Here is a 24,043-nt window from a genome sequence, read left to right on the forward strand (position 1 = left end):
TATCAACAAGCCTGTAGGGTTTTCTTTAAAGGGCCAAGACAAAAATGTGTAGTTTCAACTATCAGCGTTACACTAACACTGACATAGCAGTGATATACTTTGTTCTCCTACATTCTGAATATTTTTTTCTTGATCTGCAAAGCAGGGCAATACATGTTTTGGGCTGACTTAATTTGTTTTAGCCGGCCTTAGGTTAATGTTACATAATTGAAAAAAGAATGCTAAAGTGCTTTAGTATCATAGCTTAAATGTGTACACATGCACAATGCAGGGGATGAAATATTGTGGGTGCAAAAAATCATATTTTGGGTACTTAATATGAATAAATTGTATTTTGAAATGAAGGAGCACTAAAGGATCCCTGTTGAGTCTTTAACCTGACTAAACTTAGTTAGTGGCCTTGGCACAATAAATTTTCAGGAAAGAACACAAAATTATATTTGAAATATTTTAACAAAGTTTTGTACAATGCATATTGAAAGCATCTCTATTCCTTAGTTTTAGGAATGTCTTTTCAGAGTCTTCTTTTCCATGAGTTTTCCTGTCTTCTTGTTAAGACTTTTTTCCATCCTAAGTCTAAAGTAAGATATATAAACTCCTGAGGACTTAAGCACAGGATTTAATTAAAAGGAATTTTTAAATGTTTTGGTTGTGTCCCGATTCTCCCACTACATAGATCTCCCTTGTGTTGCCTCCATCTTCACAGGATTTTAAGGTAATCCTGTCTGCAAATGAGTTCCTACAATTGTATAAAGTACTAGAGTTTCAGAATAAAACTGAGTATTAATGGACACTTAAAAACTAATCTAGATTATGCAGCTCCTAGAGGCTTTCAAGTAATGTACATCTTTCTTACCTACAGTTGTCACACAAATGCCTATGGCGAAAACACAGCACAGTGAAAGACAAGAGTATAGATCTAGAAATGCAAACTGCAGAATAGAAATAGGTTGTAACATTTTAACTGAGTTTGACAAGCGTTAAGTTCATGTTTTGTGGCCAATGTCTCTGTAAGTTTGTTTTTCATTTACTGAGGCAATGATGTTTCATGGTTTTTGCTAGAAGATTGTTAAAACTCTTTTTTTCCGCATAAGAGACCTTATGGCACATTAGGTTTTCCTAGTTGCTTTGCTTAATATTTGGAATTTATTAAAATATAACTTATTTTAAACCTTTATTTTACATATCCATATTAATAATGATTCTGCAATCTCAATGCTATTTTATTCCAAAGTGTGACTTAACATAAGTCAGCTTTTTGCTTCTTCCAGTCAGTGCCATTGTACTGATCTTGTTTTTACCTAACCTTTGTATTAGGATTGCTCTTGTCTTTGTTACACTGCCTTGTTGTTGACTGCAGAAATAGAGGTCTTCTCACGAGGACCTGTAATGAGTTTTGGATGAGCTTTAAGATATCAATTCTGTGCTAGATAGGAATCAGCTGAAGACTTTCTTTATCCCTTTTATAAGACATTCCTGGAGGTCTCCAGAACACAAACCAGAAATATCTATTTGCCTTGCTTCATGTGACCAGGAGAATAAAATTTATGTATATGTTTCTAATGAGGAATTATAATCCTTCTCTTCTTTTTAAAAATGTCTTTGAGTAAAATTTTGCCTCAGAAAAAGTAAACTGGAACATATCAGTGGTTTTGGAGGCCCATCTGGCATTGGACACTAGTGTAATAGCCATGAGAAGCCTTTTAGGCTAGGAATTTGTATGTGTGACAGCACACCTTCATGCTGCACCACAACTAAACATTATGCAGGATATTACACAGGCTGTTTTACTCTGGCAAAAATTACATGTGGAGCAGAACGTGAGCAAACGTTTTGGTGATGTTTACCTAGGCTAACTTTAGGTCTGTGGGAGTGGGCATCATCTAGAAAATAAACTGTCTTTTTTTAAGTATAATTTGGAAACCCATTGAGCCAGTACAGTTCTTCATAAGCCTGCTGGTAGGAGTCTTTGAATCTGTTGTAAGGTTTAAAAAAAGACCCAAACCAAACCAAAAAATCCCATGAAAACCCTTCTATCAGCAGAGTTGCAAATCATTTCATGCTGAAATACCATCTGCCCTCCAGAAGAAAGGATTTTTACTAGAATGCAGTATGTTTGGCTGAAGATGCACCCTGCTGTGTATTTTGCAGTTTCCCTTTATTGTACTTGCCCTGCCACACTGGGTACTTTCTGAAGTTTTAACTTATTTATTAAATATTAATCAAGTGGATCTGAAACGTATGCTTGCTGTCTGAAGGTATGAGTAAGTTTTAAAAGGATTCCTAGGTTCCTTATCGTCATCATATAAAGTACTATATTGACCTTTTCATGTTTTTTTAGAGTGATTTTCACAGCAGATACTATTCGAGAAAACAGGAGAAAGTCCTTTAAGGTCATTCAGACAAGCTCATTTAAACAATATTGCCGTTTGTGCTTTGTGTGAGTAAGCAGTTTTCTGGCATTAGAGGAGAGAGACTTGCAGATTCACTGGGAATTTTTACCTGTCTTACTGGGACTTGTTGGCAAAATGTGTTGCCAACCTCCATGTTTTTGTGCTTTCCTAACCTGCAGATAACTTACTTGGTTTGTGGGTCTGACGAAAATCACGTTGTTTTAGGGCTACAAAGATGATTAAAGGACTGGAGCATCACCCCTATAAGGATAGGCTGAAAGAACTGGGGTTATTCAGCCTTGAGAAAAGAAGGTTAAGAGGGGATCTTATTAATGTTTATAAATATCTCAAGTGTGGGACACAGCGGGAAATGGCCAGCTTCTTTTCTGTGGTCTGTGGAGACAGGACAAGGGGCAACAGCCTCAAGTTGGAGCATAGGAATTTCTGCACCAACATGTGGAAGAACTTTTACACAGTGAGGGTGACAGAGCACTGGAATAGGCTGCCCAGGGGGGTTGTGTGAATATCTCCTTCTCTGGAGATATTCAAGACCTGTCTGGACCCCTATCTGTGCAATATGAGCTAGGGAGCTGCTTTCGCAGCGGGGTTGTACCAGATGATCTCTTGAGGTCCCTTCCAACCCTTACGGTTCTGTGATTCTGTTTTCACCCCATTTTGTTGGCGCTCTGCTGACAGCACTTTAGGCATATGAAATATTATTTTTTGCAAATATAAGCAGAGTAACATATCCTTTAATTTTGAACTAAAAGTTTTGGAAAAAAAAGTGGAAGTCTTTTATACTGACAGCAAATTGAAGTTTCTGTATGTTATGTTTGGCATTTTATGGAACTGGACTTTTTATTTCTTTGCTTACATCTTCAACAACTTTGCTTTAATGGGAAATTCATTATAATAAAGCTACAGTATTACTCATATCATGTAAATTGCTTTTTGCTATATATGTATCATTCTTCTGTGGCTCAGTGCCCAAACAAAGGCTAACTTTCAAAAATCCCATTTGAGTCTACTGATTCTAATAACAGGTTTCTGGAGCCCACTTTGTATGATTGTACATAATGTTCAGTTTATTTATCAGGCCATTGGGTTGCTTTCCTTCAATACTTCATTGAACTGCAGGAATGTAATTTTCTGATTTCAGGAGAGGGATTCTTTCTCCTTTTACATGCATCATCCTTCCTCTGAGTCTTTTTAGAACAGTAATCAACAGCAGTATTTTTATATTCTCAATTTACAGCCTTTTTAGTGTTTATAAAGTTAGTCCATTGTGTTGCAGGAGAAGCATTTCTACTCTCAAAAATTACTAGCAGCTGATGCTTTAAAAAAAGGCAAAAATAGCATTCATTTCATCTGTAGTGACTTGAATATTGTGTTACTTTTGCTTAAGGTTTACTTAAGGACTCCTTCAGTTTCTGCTTAGGATACTGAAATCCTATTCAAAGGTGTGAGATTTTGACTTCACTCAGGCTCTGCAAGAGTCTCTAAAGCTGAGTGCACCAGTAATGGCCTGAATTTTCAGATTTCCAGGTCTGATGAATAAATTTTGTCAGTGTTTCTAATGCAGAAAAGCACATAATTTTTCTTTTTAATATATCTCTTTGCTTATGTAAACTTTCTGTTGGGGTGTAAAGTTGAAATAAGGATAAGTAAAAATGTATGAGAAATTATTAAAGTATAAAAGAAAGAAGTTGTCTCTAGCTTCTGTATGTGTCTGCCTGCTCAATAAGGAAAAAGTCTGCTTGGGGTCCTTCTTTTGGGTGTTATATTTAAGGTAATGTATCATTGCTGGTACTCTAAATATTTATTCTTTAATATACTCAGTAAGTGCAGAGTTGCCTCCCTGACCATGTGTCCAGCAGACATGCTGAAATTGCTCTCCAGGAACTGTCTCAATATTCAAAGCTACTTGCAATGTTCAGCATTTTTTGTAAGTGGCACAAGGGAAGCATTTGCTGCAAATTGATTCCCTCCCCCCCCCCCCACCCCCCCCATCTCTTTGGATGAATTCTGCTAGGCCAGGAAGCAAATGAAAACCCTGGAGGCAGCCGAATTCTTGTTCCCCATACTAGTGTCTGTAACCTAGCCTGATTACAATTAATCTATGATTGAAAAGCAATTGACAAAAACCTTTCTGAGATTGCATGTGGAGTACTGATATGGTCCCTGAATTAAACTGGAATTGAAAATCAGATTCCATTTTTTATAAGAATGCAGCAGAGTGACTAACAGTGATCTGAGAATAATTCTGGAAATTTCCCATGATATTTATCTGCAGCATGTGGAATTAGAGTCAATTATAGTTGTTACAATAGCAGTTAGAAATGCTTTTTGTAGTGCTCCCAGATGATGTTTGCCTGCCTTCAGCAGCATACCCAGCTCTGAAATCTCCACACAGGGAAGAGATCATTGGCTTTGGAGAGAACTCTCATGCATTCTTCTACACCCAGGTGCTGTTAGATTTGACTGTGTAATGAAAAAGACTAAAGGATTAGTCTTTAGAAAACACCATCATAAATCCATACCAATAGCGCTGCAATGTTATCAGCAAAGAATGTATAATTAAAATATTATCATAGCATTTTATGCATGAGCTGTTTGCAGTCTACTCGTGTTTCGTATATCTTAGCAGACACAGAAATGTGTAACTTTTCATGTCGAAAAAGGTTTTTATGACCTTAGCCATAACAAGGAAATTCTCAAATCCACATTCTTTCAAAAAATTAAATAGAAAATTTGTGTCCTGATTTCTGTTGTCTTCTATGATAACTGGTTACAAAGTCTGACCAAAAGGTGAATGCCATTAACTTGCATTTTTCTGTTATGCATAGTTAATCAGTTAATCTTCAGCTTGTTGCTACATTTTCGGTGGTGTTGACAGCTAGTCAGAATAGCTAGAGTCTGCTTAAAATTCAGTATTTTAGTCTATTTCTTTTCTCATAAATTAAGTGTTTGGTCTGCAAAACAGCTCTCTTCCAAATCCTTGAATACTTCCTTATATGAAGTTTCAGACATTCAGGTTTTTTTCTGTTGCACATTCAGAGGAGAGATAGTCCATATACCTGACCAAGCTTCTTTGGGATCCAGCTAGTGTGTGTAACTACAAATGAAAAGTTCAGTACTCTTCACGTACCTCCAGGCAGAACAGGGGATGCAAGAAGGAAGGTAGCAAAGTTATTTGAATCTTCATACATTGATTAGAAGAAGTCATCAGAGAAAATCATTAATGGATAATTATACAATAAACCAGTCTGTCCTTGTCTTGTTTTCTCAGTGTCCTCAAGTACAAGGAATGTGATTTGGGCAATCCACATACAACCTTTCAATCATAAAAAAGTGGAAGTTCTGAAACCTTAGTCTCTTTTATAAATTATTAATTCACAAAAATAACTTGATTTTATAAAAAAATTCTGTGGTTTTTAATTTTCATTTTATTTACATCTTCTTTAATATTAAAACATTTTTAAAAGAAAAGTAGCTTGAATTCAGGCAGACACTTGAAAATGTTAAAACATTTAACCGCCACCCCCCAAATCTTTGAAAAATCTGTGAAAATCATAATTTCCCTTCCAACAGATTTGTTTTAGTAAGTAACACTTTCTGAAACGATTTTGGGGAACATGGTAGGTGAAAGCATTGCTCAAAATATCTCCTAAAAAAATCAAAATTCCTTCTTGCTGAACTGTACAGGTCTGTGCAGCTCCTACACTACCTCAGAAAGAGGTTTAGTGACAGTCAAAATAAATGGATTCTCTACTTTGTGGTTTGTATGGATGATACAAGATCACAAGAGTGGATGATTCTCGGGTTTTCAAAATTTTATCTATATTGCAGATATCCTGACTCTGGTCTCTTATCACACTACAGCAGCTGTTGAACCACTTTGTTCTTCTCTGTAAGTGAGGAGTTTTCCATGTACATGTGGCTGAAGGTGTGTGCCTGGAGTAATGATATTGTGAAGGCGTACCTGAGATCTCAGTTGGAAGGACTCATCTTTTCATTCCCAAACCTAATCACAATTGTCATAGACATAGAAGTTGGTACAATATAAAAGACAAATTTTCTACCTGCATTTATTAAAAAAAAAAGAAGTTTAAGTTCTGTAAATACTCATCCATAAATATGTAATGGATACTTACAGTAGATACAAAGCTTTTATGTTAACAGACTTGTTTTTCCTTTAAGTGAGCTTTATTTTCCTTTTTTTTGTCTCAAACCTTTCTGTCTCTTGACCTTTTCCTTTTATCTTTTTTTCTATTTCCCAGGAGTAAAATATATCACTCTTAGGACAGTGTTAAAATGAAGAGACTGTGCAGGAACTCAATAAGACTTCCTGAGGCTGTGACCTTTTTTAAACACTGAGACTTACTTCATGAGATAACTGTGCTAACCTAATTAAATTAGTCCACACAGGCTGCAATGGATAATTTTGACAGCTTCAAATTTTAAAACAATAGAGGTTTATAACAATTGTCGCTTTAATTTTAGTGTAAAATATCTGTGTTTTCTTTATTTAAAAATGTAGACATAATGGTAGTATTTATCAAAGAGGAGTTAATGCTATTTGGTTCATGCTTACTGAATGTGTAAGGACACTTATAAATTGAAGATAATAAAATGAAAACAAATTTAGTATTCACCAAGTAGTACTTGACCACAGTCACCATGGGACTTGTAACAGCGATGTTAGATAAAAATCTCTGCTGTAAAAAAGACAAATGTCTGTTATTTGTATGGTAATAACAACTATGTGTTCCTAAAGCAGTTGTTGTTCACTTTCTGTAGTATCACCAGTATATTTGATAAGATAATATATTACATTAGAAAGCTTTTAAGCTCAAACCTTTGGAGAGTATGAGAAAAATCATCTGTATCTCAAAAGCAGAGTGGCACACTAACTGGACATTTTCTTTGGTTAACCATAATAAAATAACCAAAAATCTTATAAATAAGGTAAATGCAATATAAATCTTACATGGGTTTTTTTAGTTTCTTTCCAGATATGATATATCAGCATCTTGATTTTTGCTTTATTTTCTTTGATTTCTTTTTCTGGAAATGCCTCAATGCAATAATTCACAGGAAGGTGGTTATTTCTGCCTGTCAAATATGAGATTAGAGAGTATCCCATCACAGTGGCATAACTGTGAAGAGCTACAGAACTCTCCTGCTGTAGAGCAAACCAGCAGAACAGGAGATGTGATAAATGAGAGCTAGTCATCATGGATGGTGGCTTCTGTGCAATGCTTGCTTATTTCAGGATTGACCTGTTTTTTTCTGTTTCATTAATAATGTTTCCTTTCCCTAGTATTTGGAGTTTGGAGGAAAGAATGAAACTTGTAATAGTAAGACATTATAAAGCCAACATAAGCTGTACCCAAGTGCTGCAGGCTTTTCCCACATTAAAGTTAGACCAAGGACATTGGAAGATTCAAATGGTGAGGATGAAACTAGATCTGTTCAGACTGTCAGTGTACTGCTGAATTCCATTCAGTCTTATAATTCATATTTTGAACAAATCATCTGTAGACATGTTTCAGTAGGAATAATTTGAAATCCATAGATCATATTTTTTGTCTTTCTAAGCTATTCAACTGTAACATACAGGCTTATTGCAATTTACATAAGGGTTAGGCTGTATAGGAAGCATGTTGGCTTCTTGCAGTTGGTCTTGCTTGGCCTCATAGCTAATAATTAAAAAAAAATATTTGTAGGATAAAAATGTTAAATGGAAGCTTTGCTTTTATTTTTTACCATGCTTTCCACTTTTTGTTCCCATTGCTCTTCCACAGATCTTTTCTTGCTTTTTCATGTGCCTATCTTAAAAGTTGTTCCCTAAACTTAGATTTCTTGGAGGAAAAAACAAGTCTGTGATGCATAATAATTGTATTTCCTGTTTTGCATTCTTCAAGAACTCTTCTCAGTTTTACCTATCACCTTCCCATCCTTCAGTTTCTCTTAGCTAAGAAAATAAGCCTTGCTACTAGTTGAAAGAGATCAACAAAACAGAGAATTACTAAACATACTTATTTTGTTCAGCACTTATCCTTCAAAAAAAAATTGATGTAAGACTTAGTGGCAAAAAAAGACTTAGTGTTCAAAAGAAGTACATAACTTGTGATCAGTGCAATGACTCAGTTCTAGTATTTAAAAACAAACAAAAAATAATCAGTTTAATGTCTTTAAGATTATTAATTGTAGGCTGAAGAAAGTACGTAGCATGCTGGTCCACAGAGATTTTGCTTGTGACCTGTATCTTTAATGTTGTTATCAATGAAAAAAGTGAATGTATAAAATTTCAGAAGAGAGTGCCACCCTGCTGGAAGACCTGAATAGGATGTGTAACAACAACCTTAAGGACCTTAAGAAGTTCAGCAAAGACAAATGTATGGTCTTGCATCTGGGAAAACATAATCAAGGAGTACAGTACAGACTGGGATCTACCCAGCTGGGTAGCAGCTCCGTGGAAAGAGACCTGAGGGTCTTGGTGGACAAGCAGCTCAGTATGAGTGAACAGTGTGCTGCTGTGGCAAAGAAAGCCAACAGGATCTATCAACAAGGGCATCACCAGCAGAGATAAAGACGTCATTATCCCACTCTACTCAGCTAAGTCACCTGGAATACTGTGTTCAGCTTTGGTCCCTGCTATACAAAGATGTGGATGGTCTGGAGAGGATTCAGAGAAGGATGATCAAAGCACTGGAAAGCTTGCTATGTGAGGAAAGGCTAAGAGAACTTGGATCATTCAGTCTAGAGAAAGGAAGGCCTAGGGGACACCTCATCACCATGTCCTGGGACTTATAGTGTGGCTACAAAGAAGATGGAGACTCCCTTTCAACAAGGAATCACATGGAAAAGATGAAGGGCAATGGGTACAAGTTACTCCTAGGAGATTTGAATGGTACACAAGAGGGCATTTTTTCCCAGTGAAACAGCCATTGGAATAATCTCCCCAGGAAAGTGGTGGATTCCCCAACAAGCAAACAATTTTAAGATTCAGTTCAGACTCTTCTTTCAAGAAAGTTTGGACCAGATGATCCTTGAGATCCCTTCCAACTTGGTATTTTACGGTTCTATAAATTTGCACTGACTGAGTAAATGATATTAAGTTGTTTATTCTCAGTTTATTAACAAACACTTCTGTTTTATTTATGTCTGTAAAAATTATTATTCAAAAGCTTGTGGCTTTTAATCTGATTAGGGTGTTAATTACTATACCGAGAAGTCTAAATAGTGTATTTTAAAGTGTTATATTCATATACATATTTTGAAAAATACACAAGATAGCATTCATTTGTTTCATGAAACAGTCTTCCTCATAACTGGTTATGTCATGACTGGATTATTCATGTCTCCTCCAACATCATCTACTACTTCATCTATTTTTCTTTCTGAGGTGTTGAAGTGACAGTCATCTATAAAGTTATCCAACACTTCCATAAAAAAGGGGCTCATTTCCAGATGGAAATAATCAGAATATTCGAAATAGCAGACTGAAGATTTTTGTAATTCTTCTTTATTCTGTTACTTTAGTTGAAATTGTTATACCCACTTAGGTAATAAATACATGCAACAGCCTGTTCAGGTCTGTTTTCATTGAAGAGTATCTCAGTGCCTCGGAAAAGGTTGGTGGAACTAGGCAGCTAGCACAAGGATGAGGGGAAAAGAGAGAGGCGATGCTGTGTTCCCACCACTTATCCCCCAGAGCACGTGAGCCTGCTTGCTGCCAGTTTTGAAGAGGATGAGAAAGATTATCTGCTTTGGTTGTTTCTCAGGCAAATAGGTGTTCAAGGGAATAAGAGTAGCCAGAATGAAGACAGCCTGAGGGTAAAGGGAACATATGAAGTCAAAGAGATAAAAGGTAAAATAGGAGAACATAAGATCAGAAGTTGTGTATCATGTCGAAAAAAGAGCAAGGGCTATATAATGTCAAATAAAATAAACTTTTAATTTCTACAGTATTCAGGAGGCCAGGATTTTTAGATCTAGAGTTCCACTGCTACCCACTGTACAACCTACACACTCTATCCACTTTAGAAGTGGAAAAATTTGTAAGCCAAAAGATATGAATTTAAACAGCTGGATATTTGGTATTTTATACCTATACCTCTTGCTGCTATATTCTGCACAGCTGCTGGTGTATGTCCTGAGACCAAAATATTCACAACTTGCCTCTAATTGTATTTTTGTTGTTTCTGAGTGTTACCTATGCGCAACTGGAAATGACAACAGTAAAGTGTGTTTTTTATTATATAAAGAGCTATGTAAACATAACTATTCTCAGAAATCATTTTAATGTTATTTTGAGTAACAAACTGAAAAGCCACTTGGCAAATAACCTTTGTTCCTCTGTTCCAACACTTAAAAAAGGAGGATACTGCTTCTCTAAAATGAGGATGTTTAAAACAGTCAATAGCTTTTAAATATGTAAGAGGTTTGTAGAACATTCCAATTAAACAGATGAGTGTACAGAAGATTCATGGAGGAATGTTCTCTGCGTTTGCAAGACTTGGATAATGCACTAAAAAAAGGAAAAAAAGATGTGGCTTAAAGCCCAGTGTAACTCAGCCTATTTGTGAATGAGAAAAAATTACTGCAGAGTTACGTTTCAGTACATGCTTCATAGTAGTTTTCCGTTTTGGAGAAATAGCTCAGCTCAAGGCTGAGAAGGATTGAGAGATTGATGCTACAAACTCTAGGTGGGAGGGATGAAAATACACATATTTTCTATTTTTAAGGTCAATGGCATTGTAATTCACTTTATGATGAGTTCTAAATGTTGCATAGACTTAGTGTTCTTACAAGCTCTTATTGTTTGCAGAAGATCAAACCCATAAACACCTATAATAGTTTCAATCATCATCTGTACATTATTGATACATATAAATGTTTATAACATATTTATTAACAATAATGAATTGTGAATTTATTTAGCGTACTAATCTTAGATGAATTATATATAAAGTACATGTAATAGGCCAAACTTTTGAATCAATTGACCACATTCTTCTTTATTTGTATCATATTTGTGCAACTACTTTGTTTCATTACTGTCCCTTTAGCTTTAGAGTGATTTTGAAACTGATAAATGTTGTCTGTGTTAAATCAGCCAGCAGGGTTTTTTTAAGACTTACAAAGATTGACTGTCTTGTGCCTGACTGATTTGTATTTCAGGCAGTGACTGCTCTGTGTCAGTAACTTTAATACTTATTAACTACTAGATTAAGTTTTGTCTCATTAAACAGCACTAAACCTAATGTACTGAAGAGTATGAAACAGCTAATCACAACACAGTTTTCTGTATGTTTTCATAATCATCAGTGTCCTACAAATACCAGTATTCATTTGGGATTATAGTTCCTTTCAAAGGTGTGAACGTGTAAGTTCTTACAGGTATATATGTAACATATTTTAATTAATGCTTTGGAAAATTTGCAGTATTTTACATTGCAAACTGTAGCAGTACCTGCAAAAAGATGGAATCATCTCAAGCATGTACAGATTGCCCCTCCAATGTTTTCACTTAATAAGCAGTTCATCAGAAGCATTACCCACTTGGAGACAAATGGACAAAACCAGCGTGGGCATTTATAAATATTACATATATAAAGGTTTTTATACAAATGTAAAACAATGAAGGTGTCATGTGCCTAAAATTTGGTTAGTAAAGTCCAAGACAGATTGTGTCTGCTTTTACAGTTGTTCCTTTCATAGCACAGCCAGCTATTACCTGATTCTTGTTAGATTTTGCAGCTACTCCTGCAATACAACTGTCAAACAGTATGAGCAGGCTCAGGGAACAACAGCAAAGCTGGTGGCTGCCAGAGACAAAAGGGCAAGGAGATGGCAAGTGTTTTATAAGGGGCTTGACACAGTGAGTAGTATAGTAGTGACATTTGTTAAATGTTTTCATAAATGCTCACACAAGAAAAAAAAATAGATGTAGAGTGAGTTTGTACTAGTTGGAAATAATTGTGGTGTGGTGTCACCTAGTCCTGGCTATCTGCCTCATATTCTGCATATTTTATTCAAGTTAACAGTGTAAATTTGATTTTAAGCTGATGAGACAAGCCACATGTTTGCAGTCAAGCACACACTCCATACCTTACTAAATGGAGCCTTGTGTAGGCACCTAAATAGTAACTGAGCCAATTTCTTTGACAAGCTGTGAGATGTGCAGCCAGGAACTGTTGCTTAAATTAGTTCTTTGTTAGAATTACAATTGACAGGGTTGGGAAAGGTGACATTGATACCTTAAAGGAAGCTTACAGCATGTAGGATAATCATTTACATGTCTATCAAGATGAAAAAGAAATAAAGTGATGAAAAGAAAGGCTAGTTTCTGTCTGATTGACAAAGAGAATGAGGCATTTTGCTTTAAAAAAAGTAGTTCCAGTCAATCCAAGATAGCTCCTCTGTGGTGTTGAGAGCTATGGAGTAGGAAAAAGATGCAGAGCAGCTCTTTGAGATGTTGTACAGCCTCTGCCAAAGCTTGGAATGTAACTTCACTAGATGAAATTTTGACCTTTGATCATGACTCACAATGAAACTTCACTGTCAAGCCTCTGATTCTCATCTGTCACAATAGTTTAGATCTGCATTCTGCCGAAAGGTACTAATCAGGTGGATTGCTTCACAGTGCTATTCTGCAATTGTGTGATATTTAGCAATTGTCATAATTCATTAGAAAAATATCCAAGTTCAACAAATACTTTGGCAGAATACTTAGATGCAGCAGGGGAAGTAAACAAGCTATTTGATCATTGATAAAAGAGTACAGTTCAGTATGATAGGATATGATTTGCTTCTACTCCAACCATTGAGTATTGTTGAACTATGACCAGTGAAAGAGATGGGATGAAATTACTGTATGTATTGGTTAATTAATATTTACTTTTTAGGTATATTCAACAGAGAAATTTGTCATCTCATTTTGTTCCATGCTGCACATGATAATAAAAGTGTCTATGTGTGTGTACTTATCCATATCCAGCTGGGTTTCAGGGAGAGGCTGTATATAGCTCTCTTTTTTTTTTTCCCCCCAGCTTTCAGTGCAGTTAAGAAGGATGGAACAAAATAAAACCATATTTGTTATCTGTGGGATAAGTAAGTACATATATATGACTCAATCTAGGAGAGAGGACCTTCTCACAGTTGCTGAAAAAGTTGCTGTGCTACGTGCTTAGACGAGAATTAAGACCATGCTTACTTATGTTAGACATGTCTTTACTTTTAGATGAAAACTGATTTTTACTGTATTTTGTATCTGAGACAAATTATAGCTAAAACTTGCCCTTGAAATTTTATTATGTGAGGTGATGGTTACACAGAAATTACAGATCTCTGCCAGGTGGATTTGCTAAGTATAGTTGTTTGAATAGCCTAGTGTCATTCTACTGCAGGATGCTTGAAGCAGGATTTCTTCTCTTTGACTAGGTAACATGTTTCCTATTACTACTACTGTGCATTAAAACTGAATTATGTTGAACTCATTTAAGCAATCCATTTGAGACTTAATTGCCTTCAGTTATATTCAAGAAATGTGTTTAAGGGATGTGACAAAAATGCAAATCTAAATTATATTTCTGATACAGAAGGTACCATGATGGATTTTTAGTGATCTTGCTGTTTTGGTATTTTTTTTCACTAGTGAATGCAGTTTTCTGAACATTACAATTTGAACTGGAGTTTTGAGTGCTTAATAAAAACTAGGAACAGTTCTGGATGAAATCATGACAAATCTTAAGCAACAGACAAAAGCTATAAATTTTGTTGGCCTTGTTCAGGTTTAATTGTTATTGTGATACATTAATATGAAATAAAACAGGATCAGTCTGAACGGGGGAGGGGTTTTCTGTCATTTACTATACTTCATTACAATGCAGTGTAATCTACAGACCCCTATAATTTCAATGAAATCAATAATGAACAGAAAGAACTTTACAGTTTGTGTATGCACTAAGGATAAAAAGTTATTCGTAAATGATTTTGCAAAGCAGGTCTTTGAAGGGCATAGTAGTATTCTCATTGAAATAAAATGCTTTACTGTGCAATTTTCCATTTTAACAAATATTGGTACTGCTACAAGGAGTTTTGGAAAATTTAAAAGAAAAAAACCAAACACCTGCATTCCATGAGATATTTGAATTTACACTGGACTGCTGACCTAAGCTGGTTTTACAATTTGAAACTTTCTAACTAAAATTTCTCAAATAACTGACTTAAATTAGTTTAGAAAAAGGCTTTTTACAGAAATGTATTTCTAAATCTGTACTTTCCTAGTGCAAGTGCAGAACAATTTTAGATTGATGTAGGGGTAGGGTAAATAAGCAGTTGAATATTTCAAATTTATTTCTGTGAGCCTACTAAGAAAAAAGTGGTATAGAACTGAGTTGAAATAAGTTAGATCGATTTTCAACCATTCTATTCCCTTTTCTTTAATGACTGCAGACAACTTACCAAATATTTTCTGGAAGCCAAACTATGTTGAAGGACCGTATATTTCACATTTACTACTTCAAACTATTTTAGCATTTAACCACATAAGAAAACATCAGGTCTTAAAGATGGCAATAAAATTGCATATCTTTGGTCACCAAAGTAACAGGTCAAAGTAGATGAAGTAACGATACAAAATATTCCTGTATTTTCCAATTTGTTGGACTTTTTCCTTAAAATTCTTTTGATATTTTCTGTGGGCATCATTTGTGCTCTTCTACATATCATGTCGCTTCTACCACTTTAATCAAAATAATGTTATTTGTATTTTTTTCCCCACTTTAGTCTTAGCAGCCAGGAGAATTAATTTTGTGGTAAAAGTACTTTTTGTAGGTAATTCTGTAATAAGAGTGATCTCCTGAACAATACTAAGAAATGCACTTTAGTCATTAGTGTTTGCTACACTGAGGTGATAGTTTTCTTCTCATTCCAGTAGATCTTGTAGAAGAGTAGAGGGTGGGAGCAGAGTGGGGCTGTTTTCCATGAAACACCCTGGGACACACAGTTAAGAGGACAATTAGGTGGCATGTGCATGCAGTACATCTTGAACAGGTTTTCCAGATCCCTGTACAAGGATGATTTTGCTTATTAATTCCCAAATGTTGCTTCCTCTTATTTGCAGCTTTGTTAGATTACATCTCAAATGTCTTGTTTTTCTGCTGTACTTCGGACAGCATCAAGAGCGCAGGATTGTTTCTGCACAATGCTCTATTGTGATACTTTGGAGAACAGTTTCCAGCCAGGGGGTCATGCCACATGTTGAGTAACTTGGGGTTTTCCTGGTATTAGGTCTTAGTAAAACCCTGTTGCTTTTTCTTAGGTATTATGTATTTGATGGATTAATTAAAATATTACCGAAGTGTAACTTGACTTCATGAGGTTACTGCTAGCTTAATAAAATTCAGAACTGAATCTGCATGTTTCATGATGGTCTGCGAAACTGTATTTGAACTGATTGGCCATGAAAGCTGTGTGACAAGCGGGATAAATTTAGGTATGAAAAAACGCATGCCTAGCCAGGCATGGAAGGCATAGAAGATTTTCTTATATTGTTTTCCATTTCAAGTTTATGTAGTTCTCTTGCATTCTACTTGGACTCTGCTCTCCTGTCTCCTAATATTAAAAAAACCTTTAAGAAAAATAAGTTCAGAAGAAATGTCATTAAAATGTTATATGATCTTTAAAGGTGCACGTTCACATTGGAGATGTAGTTATCTGTGACTAATTATCATAGATGTTTTAGCTGAAAATGCATTGTAAAGGAGGAAAAAACAAGCATAGACAATACTTCTGTATTCACTATAGGAATTTAAAATGTAGTTTTAATATTTTTCTTTAATATTTATTTTCTCCATATTGAATTTTCTTAGAAATCTGGGATGGATGGGTTTTCTCAAAAGTTTACATAAACAACAGTGATATAATTGCACTCTGAAACTGGTTCTGATATCGTTGATTTATATATTCTGATTCTGATATCTGCCACACACAGACTTGTGTGGCAAGAAATGTAGATCCTGAATCTCTTTTGTTCGTTAGTTTTTTGTTTTTTTTTTTTTTCTTTTTTTTTTTTTTCTTTTTAAATGCACTGGCCAGAAATGGATTGTGTGTTTCATTTATAATTATATGTTTTGACCTGCACTGAGCAGAAAAATTTAACATACCACTAAGACATAAAGAAAGAAATTATTGTGGTGGTGCAATGTGTGTGCATGATTAACATGTAAATCACGAGGACAATTTCTGATTGTGGTTGAGATCTTTTGCCTTAATGTAGAGAAGAGATCCTATAAAGAAACAAAGTCAACTTAATTTGGCTAATGCACCTGGAGATACATCAGAAAACTTGCACCCAAAATGTGGCGTAAACTAGAAGACGTGTGCACAGATTTGCCTGCATAAGGGACACTTGTCGTGGTTTTACCCCGGCTGAGAGCCGAGATCCACGCAGCTGCCGGCTCCTTAAAGGAAAAGAGGAGGGGGAGAAGGGGGGGGGAGGGAAGGGAAGGGAAGAGAAGGGAAGGGAAGGGAAGGGAAGGGAAGGGAAGGGAAGGGAAGGGAAGGGAAGGGAAGGGAAGGGAAGGGAAGGGAAGGGAAGGGAAGGGAAGGGAAGGGAAGGGAAGGGAAGGGAAGGGAAGGGAAGGGAAGGGAAGGGAAGGGAAGGGAAGGGAAGGGAAGGGAAGGGAAGGGAAGGGAAGGGAAGGGAAGGGAAGGGAAGGGAAGGGAAGGGAAGGGAAGGGAAGGGAAGGGAAGGGAAGGGAAGGGAAGGGAAAAGGAAGGGGCAAATAACAACCCAAAACCAAGAAACCAAAAGCCCGTGGGTTGGGATAAGGACAGTTTACTAAAATAGCAGAAAGATAAAATATACCAATGCTAACAGGACTTTAGAGCAAAAAATATATGAAACTGTTGATATACAATGCAGTTTCTCTCCGAACCCACACAACTCAGGCCGTGCCACCCAGAGCCGTCCCAGAACCCGACTGTCCCCCAAAAACCGTGTGTCCTGGAGCCGCCCACTCCTCCTCCCATCAGCCCCACTTTATACTGAGCATGACGTAATTGGCATGGAATACCCCCTTTGGCCAGTTTGGGTCATCTGTCCTGGCTTCGTCCCCTCCTTTCTCATTAACAGGGAAATATGAAGAACTGAAAAAGTCCTTGACTGCTTGACAGCTAAAAACATCAGGGTGTTATCAGCACTGCTTCCATTTTAACTCTCAAACACAGCGTTCCATCCGCTGCTACAAAAGAAGTTAACTCCAGCCTGACCAAAACCAGGACAACGCTTTACAAGTCTCTTAAAGAAGATGTTTATATAACTATACCAAGTTTAATTCTTATAGAGATAGTAACAATTGTACTAAGAGGAGCAGAGGTAATTGTCTACGAGATGTTTCGCTGGCAGGCAGATGTATGTAATGCAGTGTTAATGGGTGCTATTTTGATAGCTGAATATAGCAAGTGTTTGGATTTTTTTTTATCCATGTCAAACAGAATTCCTTGTCTTGTCATCTTCTGTGTATTTCTTTACTAAATTTCTCTGTGGAACAATTCATAGTAAAATAATTCTTAAAGAGCACAGTACGTCATATTGAAACCTACAGCCAATGGTGTTTTGGATTACATCCTGTGTTTTATGTAAAAATGCAGGGATCCAGCAGATCTAGATCTTTCCCTGAGGGAAAGTGTTGCTAAACATAAGCAAAACAACAACAGCAAATGCTGAATTATATTGCACAAGGTTACTGTGCAGAGTGAACTTTTTGGAAAGTTCTGAAACCTGTATTGGCAGATGAAAACAAACATCAAAGAAGCATGCAGTCTTTTTTGTCTTTCCTAGTAATTATTTCTGTGGCTGTACGCTTTAACTGCCTTGTGAAGATGGTGTTCGGAGTCATGAATGACTGACTGACTGCCTCTCACTGGCGTATACACACATTGCACAGCTGAGTCACCTTCTGTACCAGTGGTTCAATATGATTGTACAATTTAATATTTCTACTGCTCTGCTGTTAAACAGCTTTCTTCACATTCTGAACAGTAGAAAGAAAAGAAAAGGAGGAAATGTTACCTACAGCACATTATCTTTTGTAGAGCATGATTGATGTGTGATTAAGTCTATAATTATCTTAAGCAGGGGATGCAGGGGGAATCAGCCAGCCCCTTTTCAGTGGTCTGTGGGGACAGGACAAGGGGCAATGGCTGCAAGTTGGAGCACAGGAAGTTCTGCACCAACATGCGGAAGAACTTTTTCACAGTGAGGGTGACAGAGCACTGGGACAGGCTGCCCAGGGAGGTGGTGGAGTCTCCTTCACTGGAGATATTCAAGACCTGCCTGGACGCCTATCTGTGCAGGGGGGTTGGACCCGATGATCTCTCGAGGTCCCTTCCAACCCCTACAATTCTATGATTCTATAATACCTATTTTAATACCTTACTTCTGGTACACTGGTTTTCTTTACTTTTAAGTTGATTTAACAACTCTGAAAACCTTAAAGATATAAATCTGGTTTAGTTATTTTTCAAATTTTGAAACAATTTGAAAAAAAGGCATCTCTGATTAATTTTTTCATTGATTTGCACCTTATCTCTTACTGCTTTGTTGTATTACGCTATTTTTACACTGTTAATGCTATTTTACTGTGTTACACTATTACTACTATCATATAGCTAAAGTAATATTACGGATCCTGGATTTTGATGTAGTTTGTGATGTCTGAGTATGTACTTAATTCTTACTGGACCAAAACGTTGAAGTGCAGCGACTTTAGCAGGTAGAGCACAGCCAGCTGTTTCAAACTGGCTATTAAACACAGTAGTTTTGTATGAGTGTGACTTAGTGGCATTTATTCTAGTACAGACTATCAGCTATTTTTGTTCCTGTGTTGTCATTTCTTTAACTTTCTCACTTCCACTTGCCTGTCTCTGAAGGTGGAAAAGAAATCTTTACAAAATCTATCTTCTACCTTTCTGCAGCAAGCTATTGCAATAAAAATGAACACTCTCCCTACAGTCCATGTGTACAATATTTTGGTTTACCTTATTTCTTCCATCTTTGACTTTACAGGCTCTCATACATCACTGCCATTATCACTCCACTGTTGTCTCTCCCCCTCTTTTACCTTTTTCATGTAATGCTGATGTGTGCAGTGTTTCCTTGTTTCCTAAGGCTTTTTATGCTGTTACTGTGATGAAAATGGCAATGGACATTTTGTGACAACCTCTGATGTCACTCAACTATATATTTCCCGGCAGTCCTTGTTCAATGTATATATTTTTAATACATATCCCTTATTTTCTTTATGCCTTTTAAACAATAGATTTTCCAGTGAAGAATCCTTTTCTAGTATTTGTGTAGGTTTTAAAACACTAAGGAATTACCTAATTAACTACAGTTATTGTTACGGGAAATCTTAGAAAAGGGTTTATAAGACATTTCCTATCTTTATTTGCATGTTGAATTAATTACACCAAAAGCATTTATGTCTTTCCCTCGTCTGACTGATGGAAAGCCCACAGACATCTTTGGTGGGAACCCCCCTTAGTCTCTCAGTCACTGAAGAAAGACCCTGAGTGATCACTGGTCGTACAAAGTCCTGAGCTGCTGAATAGTATTGAAAGGCTGGAAGGCATTACAGCTGTGCCGGTGCGTGATGGCTGCTCGAGCTGGGTCAGTCGTACCGAGGTTACGTAGTAAGACGTTGGCATCAGTTTGAGTATATCACTTTGTACATTTTACATTCAGTATTTTGCTATCAGCTGGGATATGGTATTTTGTCCTTCAATTGAAAGTAGTCTCAAGCTATTTCATTCTTTCTGGTTTTATACAGCTAACATACATAGTTGGAAAATGCCACAGTTAAGTCCATCTTATACGTATTTCATATATTTATTTCTTACAGGAATTGTCCAGCAGTTTAAATACTGCATTTCATAGTGCCTATATTTACAAAATATCACTAGAGGTTTCTGCTTAAGTAAACTGTGTATGTATTTAAAATTGGCTTAAGCTGTCCTCTTCAGAGAATCTTGTGTATAAATCACTGCTAAACACATATATGTATGACAGATTGATATTTGTTCATTAAAATCAGAAAATTAGGTTTTGAACAGACAAATGAAATTACTACTTTTTTATCAAGGCTAAAGGAAACAAGAGTTTACTAACATTAAAGACAAAATGTGAGGTTTTAAGTAGAGGCTACAGGCACTTTGAGAAAAGTACACATACTTTCTTTAAAAAATGGGTTTTTTGGGCCATTTTTTTCTTTTAATATTTATTTAGTGTTCTTATGATTTATCATAGCCTAAAGCTTTTGGATCACATTAAAATATATTGGCTCACACCTGTTAAACATCTTTAAGTAATTTTTAATTGCCTGTTGTCTATTTAAGCAATTAAAATTCATAAACCTCACCTTGCTATCCAAATCCTTTGTGACAAAAACTGGTAATGCTTAGGAAAGAGTACAGCTTCTGGCTACAGAGTCAAAGCATGTTTGCCATCCCTCAGACAGTGGTTCTTGCCTTATGTCTCCTTCCAGAAGGCAATAAGACGGGCTCTACAGTGGTGGGGAGATTTGGGTGAGTCAGAGGTGCTGCATTCAGGATGCTACTTGACAAACTTGGCGAGGTAGTGCCAGAAACTTGAGCACCCTTGCTGGGAAAAGGCTTTTTTGTGGGACTGAACATAGGTTTACACATCCTGACGGCTGGAGAAATAATTGTCCATGTATAGCTCTAGAGTAATTGCCCTCACTTGAGAAACATTGCACAGGGTAAAATATATTGAGAGAAAATTCAACCTCTACATTTATTCCTGACTCTGCCTTTTTAGTGGATATCTTCATTTATCTTTGTGAGCTATTTAAACGATGCACAAAGAAATGGTGCTGTGAGCAGGAGTAATTCTGTTGTCAGCACTGTACAAATGAAAAATGAAATAAACCTACAGTGATGGAAGGAATTGAACTTGACATTCTCTTTCTGTGGTTTTCCTTTTATTGAGCATGCTCCTCAGATATCCAATAGGTGAGCAACAGGAGTTGTGAATATAGGTATAACCTAGGAATGACATCTGAAACTGCTCTGAATATAAAACATGAAACTGTACAAGGAATTAACTGTTTAACATTTGATGTTAATCAGATGGCATGTCTACATTTAATAGGTCAAGTACCAACTGAGAAGAAGTTAACTGTGTCCTTTCACAGATTTTCTGACATGGGTTTTTATACTTGACCTCTTTGGCCGTCAGTCTTCAATTTTCAGAAGTGTTTCTCAAGAGTAAAAGCTTCCTGTTTAATATAATATTATTAACACAAAACTTATTTTTCTTGTAGGGTGCTTTGAGTGTTGCATCAAATGCCTGGGAGGTATTCCCTATGCATCTTTGATTGCTACCATCCTGCTATACGCTGGAGTTGCACTGTTCTGTGGTTGTGGACATGAGGCACTTTCAGGAACTGTCAACATTCTGCAAACCTACTTTGAGATGACAAGAGCTGCAGGAGATGTTATTGATGTCTTTACCATGTAAGTTACTAGTTTCTTTTAATTGTTTCCTTTTAAAACTGCTGAAAAAATCCAGAGTAATAAATATGACTTAATAAAATGTGTTGTAATGAAAATCATAGATACAAGGATTTGAATAAGATCAGCAGATGAAGTTTTGACTATTTATACACATTTTAATACTTTTTAATATCCCAAAGTTATAATTTATTACTCAATATTGCTTCATATAATATTGATGAAACTGTTCCATACATACTTTCTTTTGTACTTTTTATCCTGTGATAATGTGTTAAAAAAAAAGAGAAATGTGTAGAAACAAAGCAAAACAAAAAACTCCCACAATAACCCAATAAAAGCCAACAGCAAGCTGCCTCCCCAATCCCCAAAAAACCCCAAACAAACAAAAAGAAAGCAAACCAACAAAAAGGCTGAAACCCTATCTATAAATAGATGAAACAGCAGTATGTAACAAGCAATAGATTAGTTCTGGGAATAAATGCAGTAAAGAAGCAACTGAAGAGTTATGCAGAACCTTGAGACTGAAATGTCAAAATCTATTGTCTGTTTTTTTCTAGAATTTGTATGTTTTGAAGGTTTCATGCTTTACTACTCCTGAAAACCTATTTCCATTATGCCTTTGTTTTGTTGAGCATCTCCCTCCCTTTGGTAATTTAATTAAATTTACAAAATAGTTTGCTGTAACCCAAAATTAAATGATGTTATTTTCTAATCTTATTGCCTCTTTAAAACATTATAAGGTACACAAAGATTGTCTCTCTTCCAGTACAAGCAGTTTGAGGTATCAGAAGTAACTAGTAGACACCTGGTTGAGAATAAACAAATCATGGTTCTTCAGTTGTTGTACAGCAGACCTGTGAAGCTAGTTGCATATTGTGGATGTCAAAATTTTATATGGGTTCAAGGAAAGACTAGATAATCTTGGAAAACATATCCATTGATGGTTTCTAATGGCATACAGACTTACCCTGCTCAGGAAGTCCCAGAGGCTAGAATAGCAATGGGGCAATCCTATTGACTTGCCTGCTCTTACTTTTTAATATTCATTTTGAAATACAAAAATGGACAAGATATGTATTTGATCTGATACGGTACTGGATTTCATGGTAGCTAGAAACAGAATCTTAAATCTCATAGCTTGTGCAGTGTTATATTATCAACACCCTTTCCAAAGCTTCTCTGTGGACCTTAGCTCTATTATTTGTGGAATTAGTAGCCAGAAGGGAGAATGTACCAAATAAGTACATCACTGTTATGCTGTATCCAAATTTCTTCTTAGGTCTGTGAACATGAATCTGTTCGTTTGATGGGAAGCATGTGACTTCTGCTTAGCCTTTTTTGGCTTGTCTTTTAGAATAATGGGTCTGACTTGACTTGGCGGCTAAGGTTCATTGTTATCCTGAATGAGAGATCAGTCATTTTATTAGGCTCTAACTTATTTTATTAGTCCCTAGGAAGCCATTAGTGCAGAACAGCCACAAATCGATGCTTTGTCTCCACAGCAAGTTTTCCAGCTTCCCTCAGTCAAATGCTTAAGTGAATATATCAGTTAGGAGCCATATTTCAAATGCATATCACAGAATCATGGAACGTTAGGAGTTGGAAAGGACCTTGAAAGATCATCTAGTCCAACCCCCCTGCCAGAGAAAGATCACCCAGGCTAGATCACACAGGAACGCATCTGGGCGGGTTTGAATGTCTCCAGAGAAGGAGACTCCACAACCTCTCTGGGCAGCCTGTTGCAGTGCTCCGTCACCCTCACAGTGAAAAAGTTCCGCCTTATATTCACATGGTACTTCCTATGCTCCACCTTGCACCCGTTGCCCCTTGTCCTATCGCTGGCCATCAGTAAGAAGAACCTGGCTCCGTCCTCTTGGCTCTCGCCCTTTTACATTTTTATAAACATTAAGGTCACCCCTCAGTCTCCTCTTCTCCAAGATAAAGAGACCCAGCTCCCTCAGCCTTTCCTCATAAGGAAGTTGTTCCACTCCTTAATCATCTTGGTGTCCCTGTGCTGGACTCTTTCAAGGAGTTCTACATCCTCCTTGAACTGAGGGTCCCAGAACTGGACACAATTTTCCAGGTGCAGTCTCACCAGG

General features: G+C 36.5%; 1 protein-coding gene across 1 annotated transcript in view; it reads left to right on the forward strand.

The window, feature by feature from the left end:
• Positions 1-24,043, forward strand: part of GPM6A (glycoprotein M6A) — a gene marked incomplete at both ends in the record, with an annotated part of 119,282 nt that overhangs the window by 57,748 nt on the left and 37,491 nt on the right. The window contains one exon of the mRNA XM_084264212.1: positions 21,752-21,944. Within this exon, the coding sequence (XP_084120338.1) occupies positions 21,752-21,944 (193 nt within the window). The remainder of the gene's footprint in view (positions 1-21,751; positions 21,945-24,043) is intronic.

This window comes from Gallinula chloropus (genome assembly GCF_964237585.1).
Source record: "Gallinula chloropus genome assembly, chromosome: 4".
In the NCBI taxonomy this organism is placed as follows: Eukaryota; Metazoa; Chordata; class Aves; order Gruiformes; family Rallidae; genus Gallinula; species Gallinula chloropus.